The sequence below is a fragment of the Anomaloglossus baeobatrachus genome, chromosome 4, assembly GCF_048569485.1.
Source record: "Anomaloglossus baeobatrachus isolate aAnoBae1 chromosome 4, aAnoBae1.hap1, whole genome shotgun sequence".
NCBI classification, from domain to species: domain Eukaryota; kingdom Metazoa; phylum Chordata; class Amphibia; order Anura; family Aromobatidae; genus Anomaloglossus; species Anomaloglossus baeobatrachus.
The window spans coordinates 31,117,320-31,127,587 of NC_134356.1; the positions used below are offsets into that span (position 1 = coordinate 31,117,320).

A 10,268-nucleotide genomic window follows, 5' to 3' on the forward strand; every position below is an offset into this window, starting at 1 on the left:
CAAATCCACCGCAATGTGACAGTAAATGTATGAGCCATCTCTATCTATCTATCTATCTATTTATCTATCTATCTATCCTTCCATCCACCATAAATCCATCTAGAATCTTGGTCTTCCTTCCTTCCACTCGATAAAATATAGGTCAAGCCCCCAACAGCCCCCGACCTAATGTCAACCCCCTACCCACAAGACAATAACAGCCTCAGTGCTGCCCAGTAAGTGACAGCCATTGTACCCAAACTAGAAGTCCCCATAGCTCTGCTGGATCTTACAGACCTACAGGAACACAAACATCTTAACAATAAATGATGAGCCATAAGAGCGGTGATGGAGCCGCCCGGGGCCTCATCTTATGGATCTAATCAATGATGACAGCTGAGGGGATAGAATCGTAGTAAATGCTTCAGGACGCCGGTGTATATTAATCACCATGTGAAGGCCTCGTTTCTCCAGAAATCTGACTTTCTTTGAAGATAAGTCAAGTTTCACTGTAACTTTTTGATGAAGTCTTCTGGTGCCAGAGGGACTTGAGAAATGTGACCCACCAAGCTCTAAGTGTTCCTCACTTTTTTTTTTACATGATCTTCTAAGGGTCTTTGATGTGAGGACAGGATGTAAACAGACACTTAAACCTGCCTTTAATTTTACCCCTTCGACAAACACCCTATTTCGCCCTTGATGGGCCCAGCTCTATAAACAGTAGTCAGCAGGAGACCTTCATCACAAGTTCCCCTAAATAGTCAGTGACTAATTGTAATTAAGAGGGAAGAATATGATCAAGGAGAAGAAAATACTCAAGATGAACCTTAATTATATCTTAGCCATACTTCCAGAAGGGTTGGGGTTTTGTTAAACTAGTAGTTGACCAAATCATTGGTGAGATCAACAGAGATGACGTCTAGGTGGCTCCAAAAATTGGGGATAATTGTCGGCAATTCCTGGACGTTTATTGTCCCTCTTAAACAAATAATCTTGTCTTTAATTATCTGCAAGGATGAGTGATCCATTTACTACGTGGCTTGTCAACCTGGTGGCAAACATAGTTCTTCGACCTCTTTAGTTGGGGTGTTCGGTTCTTCTAAGTCAACCTAGCCTTGGTGGAGAACCAGGTTGAAAAGTTGAACACTGTAATTCGTCATAAATGAAAGTCAGGTACCATTCTTGGGGTCAAATGAAAGAACTCTAGCTATAACTCAAGCCACTTGTTATATCAAGATCGACGTGGACAGCCAAAAAATTGGGGAATGGAGCCATACATGGGGTTCATCATTTTTAGTACGGATCATAGGGATTCCAGAAGGGATAGTTCTGATGATTTAGTAGTTGAATAGATCATAGTTGGCTCCAAAAATGTAGCATAATTGTCAGCAATTCCTGGACAACTATTGTCCAACAAATAGACTTGTCTTATCGACGAAGATGTTAGTAGTCTTCTGTTTACTACTGAGGGTTGTCAGGCTGGTGACAAAAGTGGTCGTTTGGACAACCTTACTTGGGGTGGTGTACTTTTCTAAATTATAAGTCAACCTAGTTTTGGTGGAGAACCAGGTTGAAGATATGCTCACTGTAATTAGCCATTCATGAAGATCAGTTGACATTTTTTGGGTCAAATGAAGGAACTCAGTCAATTGTTATATCAAGATGCACATGGACAGCCCAAAAATTGGAGAATAATGGAGCCATACATAGGGTTGCCTCATTTTTAATAAGGATCATAAGGATTCCAGAAGGGATAGTTTTGATGATTTAAAAGTTGAACAGATCATAGGTGGCTCCAAAACTTTGTGAAATTGTCAGCAATTCCTGGAAATTTATTGTCAAATAGCCTTGTCTTTAGATATCAACGAAGATGTGTGTCCCACTAATTAGTAGTCTTCTATTTACTTCTGGGGGTTGTCAGGCTGGTGGCAAAGGTGGTCATTATTTAGACAACTCAAATTGGGGTCGTGGACTCTTCTATGTCAACCTAGTCTTGGTGGAGAACCAAGGTGCCCAGTGTAATTCCCCGTAGATGAAGGTCAGTTAGTAAATTTTAGGTCAAATAAAGGTTCTTCAGTCAATTTTAATTTCAAGATGGTCATGGGACAGCCCAAATATGGAATAATGAAGCCATACATGGGGGTTGGATCACTTCTGATAAAGATCTAAAGGATTTTCAAGGGGATAGAGGCCAAGAAAATACTTTAGGTGGACTGAAATTAATTTTTAGCCGTACTTCCAGGAAGAGTAGTACTGTCGATTTAGTAGTTGACCAGATTATAGGTAAGGCCAACAGAGATGACATATAGGTGACTCCAAAAATTGGGGCTAGTTGTCAGCAATTCCTGGACATTTATTACCCTGGTTAAACAAATAGCCTTCTCTGTAATTATCGAAGAGGACTTGTGTTCCTTTTATTTGTAGTTTTCTGTTTACTATAAGGAGTTTCACGGTGGTGGCAAAGGTGGTCGTTTGAAAAACTCTACTCAAAGTGATGGGTTCCTTTATGTCAACCTAGTCTTGGTGGAGAACCAGATTGACAAAGTGACCAATGTAATTCCCCATAGATTAAGGTCAGTTACTACTTTTTGGGTCAGATAAAGAGACTCAGACAAGTTTTAACTCAAGATGGTAATGGACAGCCCGAGTTTTTGGAGGATAATGGAGCCATACATGGGGTTGGATCACTTCGGGGAAGGAACAAAATAATTTTCATGGAGATCAAGAAGAAAAAAAAACTAGGTGAATGTTAATGAATTCTTAGCCGTACTTCCAGAAAGGTTGGTGCCCACTATTTAGTAGTTGACCAAATCATAAGTGAGAATGACAGAGATTACATATAGGTGACTTCAAAAATTGTCATCAATTCTTGGACGTATGTTATCCTGGTCAATCAAATAGATTTATCTGTAAATATCAACGAGAATGTGTGTTCATTTTCATTGTAGTTTTCTGTTTGGTAGTCATTTGGACAACTCTCCTTGAGATGGTGGGTTCTTCTCAGTCAACTTAGTCTTGGTGGAGAACCAGGTTGACAGGGTATTCATAAATGAAGGTCAGTCACCTATTTTTGGTGGTCAGATTAAGGATCACAGGAATCTCAAAAGGGTCATGGACAACCCAACAATGGGAGAATAATGAAGCCATATACGGGGTTAGATCCCTTCTAATAAGTATTATAGTGATTTTCAAGGAGATCAAGCAGAAGAAAATACTTTAGATCAACCTTAGTTACATCCTATCCATATTCCTAGAAGGGTCGGTTTTGATGAATGAGTATTGGACCAGATCATACGGGAGGCTGAGATGACATATAGGTGGCCTTAAAAATAGGGCATTATTTTTGGCTATCCATATTTCTAGAAGGGTCAGTTTTGATGAATGAGTATTGGACCAGATCATATGGGAGGCCGAGATGACATATAGGTGGCCTTAAAAATTGGGCATAATTTTTGGTTATAGCCCTGATAAAGCCAATAGTCTTCTCTTTATTAATAGTCTTCTGATTATTACGTAGGGTTGTCAGGTTGGTGACAAAATTGGTCATTTAGACAAGTCTAGTTGAGGTGGAGAATAGTGATGATCAATTCAATTTGAGCTTCTCTGGGCTGGCATCCAATTCAACCTTCCCATTATCTCTGGAGAACTATGGTACATTGGGCACCTTGTCAGTCTCTTTCTATCCCGAGAATAAGTTGGCTTAAATGAACTCACCACTAGAAATGAGCAATTCAATTTGTGCTACCCTAGTCTGGCCCTGGTCCACCATGGCAAACGTTCTTCACTCTTACACCCTTGCCTTGGCATCCTGGGCACCACTTAATTTTACTGTGTCCCATGATGTCATGATGTCACATGAGACCTAGTGACATGTCCATCATGACGCCACAGAGCCTATGAAGCATCAGAGGTGTCCTGGGTGACATGCTGAGGATGTTGGGTGTAGAAGTGAAGACGGACTGCCATGGATGACTGTATTAGATGCTGGAAAGGGCAGTACAAATAGAATTGCGTGTCTTTAGGGGTGAGTCCATCTAAGTCAACTTCCTCGTCTCAGGTTGGCAAGGTGCCCCATGTAACTGCCCATAAATGAAGGGAAGTTGCCCCTTTTTAGGTCAGACAAAGACACTTTTGTCTCAAGATAGTCATGGATGCCCAAAGATTAGAGAATACTGGAGCCATACAACAGGGTGGATCTATGCCTGTAAGGAAACTATGGATCTTCAGGTATGTTGAAAGATCTTTGATGGAATATCTGCCCTCCAATCATTCTTGGACATCGGGGGAGAGTTGAGTCAACCCCAATACATATTAGTTAGCTGTTCCTGCCAAAATTTGGGTTGGTTAGCTAATCTATATGGTCAACTTAAAAGTAGCCATGGACAAAGGGAATCTGCCCTCCAAACGTGGAGGGAAGATTTTGTTTTTGAAGGCCCGATACCCCTTGTTCTCATCATGAATTGAAGGTATCAATAAAAATCTAGGTCTTCAGACATGTTGGAAGATCTTTGATGGGATATCCGGCCTCCAATCATTCTTGGACATCGGGGGAGAGTTGAGTCAACCCCCATACACAGTAGTTAGCTGGTCCTGTGAAAATTGGGGTTGGTTATCTAATCTATATGGTCAACTTAAAGGCAGCCATGGACAAAAGGGTCTCTGCCCTCCAAATTTGGAGGGAAGATTTTGTGTATGAAGGTCCGATACCTCTTGTTCTCATCAAGAATTGAAGGTATCAATAAAAATCTAACAAGACACATCTGTTTTTCCCCTTAAGAACCAATGGCTAGCTAGGTCTACCATTGCTGAGAGGCAACTGTATAGATCACAAGAAAGTTGTATAAACTCGATGATATCAGAAAAGGTTATTTTACTTGTATGGTGACCTCCAGACTCCGCTGTGATGGGGGTAAAGAGAGATGGGACATATTGAAATTAAACATGCCCAATCTTTTATTGCCTAAGACTTATTTCCTTCTCATCTCCATTAATGGTGAATGGATATCTTAAAGGAGAGGTCCAAGATTGGGCTACTGCTGTGTACGGATTGAGGGTGTCCCAGTTCTTTACACTATGCCCATCCAGCAGCCATGGGACTTGGTGTAGGACCCCCACCAATCTGATACTGATGACCAAGTCTCCAATATCTTAGCTAACCCCTTTAAGAATCTTGATATTTGCATGAGTGATAAGAACTTGGGAAGTCACCATTACAAGACTCCTCATAACCGGGTCTTATATCCCGAGGTTTGAAAGTGACCACATCCAAGCAAGATGTTAAAGGGGTTTGTTAGTGACCACATCCAAGCTAGACTTTAAAGGGGTATAATGTATATTCGTTTCACCTGACACAAACCAATAGAAATAGAAAACTTTTTCCTAGCAAAATCCATTTCATGGTTGATAAGTCATCTTCTATATGGTCATCTTTACGCGTGTCCGTCACCAAATCACCATCATCCTCAATGCTCATTGAGCCGTCAGCTATTCCTTCCAATCTCCCCATACACATGCACACTCTGATTGGCAGAGTGTGCATGTGTTTGTAATGGGGGGGTTGATAAGTCATCTTCTGTATGGTCATCTTTACGTGTATCCTTCACCAAACCACCAGAAACCTCAATGCTCAATCAGCCGTCAGCTATTCCTTCCATCCTCTTCGTACACATGCACACTCTGTTTGGCAGAGGGTGCAGGTGTTTATATTGGGGGGTTGATAAGTCATCTTCTATATGGTCATCTTTACGCGTGTCCTTCACCAAACCACCAGCACCCTCAATGCTCAATCAGCCGTCACCCATTTTCTCCATCCTACCCATACACATGCACACTCTGTTTGGCAGAGGGTGCAGGTGTTTATATTGGGGGGTTGATAAGTCATCTTCTATATGGTCATCTTTACGCGTGTCCTTCACCAAACCACCAGCACCCTCAATGCTCAATCAGCCGTCACCCATTTTCTCCATCCTACCCATACACATGCACACTCTGTTTGGCAGAGCGTGCATACATTTGTAATGGAGGGAGAGGAGGGATAGTTACTTTGAGAACAAGAGTATTTGCTGAAATTCAACTGTCCCAATCCTTCTTCCCCTTAAAATCAACCATCGGGGGACAGTCGGGACTCGGGAGACCCCAATGCACATGAGATAATCGTCCCATCTTGCCAAAATTGGCCCAGTTGGCTGAATTTGTTAAAGATCGAAATCTATGACAAAGCCCCCGTCCATTATACGCCATAATATTGCAGAGGGAATATTGCCCCTGCCCCACCAAATTTACAGCCCTAAAACCCAAAATATGAAATGACACAAATGTGTAAAGTTTGGGGTCCCCTTTATTGTTTTTTGCAATACTTAGCTGAATGAAATGTGCTAACCCACGTGTCCCCCCCCCCCCCAATACACTAATAGTAGACCCGACTATGGTGAATGCACCATGGTACACACAATAGACAGGCACAAGTCCCTTTGGAGACTACGCAAACTTTTACATAGGACTGCTCAAACTATGCAATAGCAAACGAAGCTCTGCTACATCTGGATGTATTTACATCCAACCATTATATATATGGAGCCTCATCCAACAGACCATCACAGGGGCATCGGATGCCAAGAAATTCCTGTATACATTAATGATGATCCGAAACACACACTACTCCGCTCTGGCACAGCGATGCATTCGGATGTAGCAGAGCTGAACTTGTTAACTCCTTAGACTTGAGTCATTTGTGTCTAGTGTGGCTGAAGTAGGGGCCATGTACAGGACGTCGTGACGTTGAGTTTTGCCAAAAGACCACATCGGCTCTGCTACATGTCTACAATTTTGGGAGGCAAAGAAAAAAAATTCCCATCTTCGTACGCCTATTAGTATTAAATGCGGCTATCCTTTAATATTTAGATTGCAAGCTCTTGAGGAACAGCTGTTTCCGTATCCTCCACCTTTGATGGCGAGGGTCCCAGGTCACATGGCTTAGATACTATCTGATATCATTTAGGTGCAAAAAATATTCAACTTTCCAAAAAGAAGCCCAAAAAAGTAGCAAATTCCTACTTAAAGCACAAGGACAATGGAGACCCCTCGCTACTCCAAGGAATTTATAAGGATTAGTCTCAAATTCGCAATTAATATAATGCCCCATGGGATCAACCATAGGGTCCCGCTGTGGGCACGGATTATACCCCTTTGGACTCACCTCTGTGAAGCAGAAAGGGGAGAAGACTCAGTAGCAGCATCATTTCTGGAAGACTCATTCTGAAATACAGGGGGACGAAACCTGGAATTGGGATCAGTCTGAGCTCAGGGTAGGAGGAGCGGGAGGGAAAAAAAGAGGAGGCAGGAACATCCCGAAAGCAGCAGGAGAGAAGGCTGTCCTCCTTTCCCTGCAAACACTCAGGAGGGGTCTGAGGAGGGGGACAGTCAGTGTACATTTCCGACCATCTAGAACTATTACTTCACTTTCCTAAAAGTTTCCAAAAAGTGAAGCCATGCACAGACTCTGGACAGGACCACATCAGTTTTCTCATGGGCAAACAAATCCCCAAACAACCACCCTGCGGTAGTATTTAGCACCACAGGCAGCACTACTTCCAACTAATAGGTTCAACCGGGTTACAGTACGACCCCTCAAATTATTTAACTCCATCTCAGACAGCATCGCAAGTAATAAAATAATTGTGCTATGAAATAATGCTGCTATACAGTGACCATATAATGTCAGTGACCAAATATTATCACCATGCTGTGATAGAATAACACTACTAAACAATAAAAAAAAATACGGCGGCACCACAATCAAATACTACTACCTTTCTGTGATAGAATAATACCACCAGAGTAAAAAAAAATGATGCTGCAATACCACAATCAAATACTACTACCGTTCTGTGATATCATCATATCACCTCATTAAATAGATACTGCAATACTACAATCAAATAGTACTACCGTTCCATGATAGAATAATACCACAATAATAAAAAAAAATTGTGATACCACAATCAAACACTTCTACCAATAATACTGCTATACAGTAACTATATAATGTCAGTTACCAAATATTATCACCATGCTGTGATAGAATAATACTATTAAAAAATAAAAAAAAATACCGTGATACCACAACCAAATACTACTACTGTTCCGTGCTAGAATAATACCACCATAGTAAAAAAAAAAATAAAACTGTGATATCACAATCATTTACTACTACTGTTCTATGATAGAATATTACCACTACAGGAAAAAAAAAATAATAGCGCCATACCACAACCAAATACTTCTACCGTTCCGTGATAAAATACCACCACAGTAAAAAAAAATAATACCGCAATACCACAACCAACTACTACTACTGTTCCATGATAGAATAATACCACCCAATAAAAAAAAATACCGCTTTAGCACAACCAAATACTACTACTTTTTCATGATAGAATAATACCACCAGAGTAAAAAATAATACTGTGATACCACAACCAAACACTACTACTGTTCTGTGATAGAATAATACCACCACAGTAAACAAAATAATACTGCGATACCACAACCAAATACTACTACCATTCTGTGATAGAATAATACCACCACAGTAAAAAAAAATAATACTGCGATACCACAACCAAACACTACTATTGTTCTGTGATAGAATAATACCACCACAGTAAAAAATAATAATACTGTGATACCACAACCAAATACTACTATTGTTTTATGATAGAATAATACCATCACTGTAAAAATAATACTGTGATACCACACACAAAAACTACTAGCGTTCCGTGACATAATATCACCATTACACAGTAAAAAAAATAATACTGTGATACCCCAACCAAATACTACTACTGTTCTGTGATGGAATAATACCACCACAGTAAAAAATAATACTGCAATACCACAACCAAATACTGCTACTGTTTTGTGATATAATATAATAATTACTTAGTGAAAAAAGAATATTACTGCTATACCACAACCATCTTCTACTACCATTCCATGATAGAAGAATATCACCACACAGTCAAAAAATAATGCTGTGATACCATAACCAAATACTATAACTGTTCCATGCTAGAATAATACCACTACAGTAAAAAAAAATAATACTGCGATATCCCAATCATCTTCTACTACTGTTCTATGATAGAATAATACCACCACAGTAAAAAAAACAAACCAATACTGCCAAACCACAACCAAATACTACTACCATTCTGTGATAGAATACCACCACAGTAAAAAATATAATACTGTGATACCACAACCAAATATTATTATTTTATATATATATATATATATATATATATATATATATATATATATATATATATATATATATATATAAATACTGCTCCATGATAGAATACCAACACAATAAAAAAATAATACTGCGATACCACAACTAAATACTACTAATGTTCTGTGATAGAATAATACCACCATACAGTAAAAAATATAATACTGCGATACCACAACCAAATATTACTACTGTTCCGTGATATGATACCAACACAATAAAAAAAAAATAATGCTGCAATACCACAACCATCTACTACTACCTTTCCATGATAGAATACCACAACAGTAAAAGCAAATGACACTGTGATATCACAACTATCTACTACTACTGTTCTGTAAAAGAATGATACCACCACAGTAAAAAAAATAATACTGTAATACTACAGCCGTTCCATGATAGAATAATATCACCATACAGTAAAATAGTAATATGTTGATGCTATCAGGCAGTGACCACGTGATATCAAATTTCAGTGACCAAATATTGTTGCCATACCATGACAGAATAATGTCACTATACAGTGAAAAAAAATAAATAATACCGCCATCTATCTATCCAAACATATATGTAATCAATTTTTCCATTTTCTCTTCATGTTTTCGGTGACAGTGGAGAACGTACCCAAGAGATACAAGTTATGATTCGGTGGCACACCGCCTACATAAAGCATTTCCGCAGTCGGGGCGCCACTTATGTCACGGACCCCATAAATATCATTGTTAAATACGTCCCTAATGGAGATATTCCTGTCATCCCTGGAGCTCTATATCCCCACTGAGGTGAATTTTACCTATCTCGTCCCCCAAGACTGTATGTGCCATCGAGGGTCCCAGGATGGCGGTTGGTCCCATACTTTCTACACGCCACCCCACACCAAGTCCTCCTGCTCCATGGGGCTAGTGGTGTGGTAATGGTAACCAGCTCCAGAGAGGGGGGAAGTTTCCCATTTCCTATGGCCCCCTCCTCGCCTCCATGTTAGCGACTAAGA

General features: G+C 40.0%; 1 protein-coding gene across 2 annotated transcripts in view; it reads right to left on the bottom strand.

The window, feature by feature from the left end:
- The window catches only part of FBLN1 (fibulin 1), a 98,796-nt gene extending 91,539 nt beyond the window's left edge, over nucleotides 1-7,257 (bottom strand). For both annotated transcript variants that reach the window (XM_075344201.1, XM_075344203.1), the window contains exon 1: nucleotides 7,175-7,257. In XM_075344201.1, the coding sequence (XP_075200316.1) occupies nucleotides 7,175-7,232 (58 nt within the window). In that variant the 5' untranslated portion in view covers nucleotides 7,233-7,257. The remainder of the gene's footprint in view (nucleotides 1-7,174) is intronic.
- Between the last annotated feature and the right edge of the window lie 3,011 nt (nucleotides 7,258-10,268).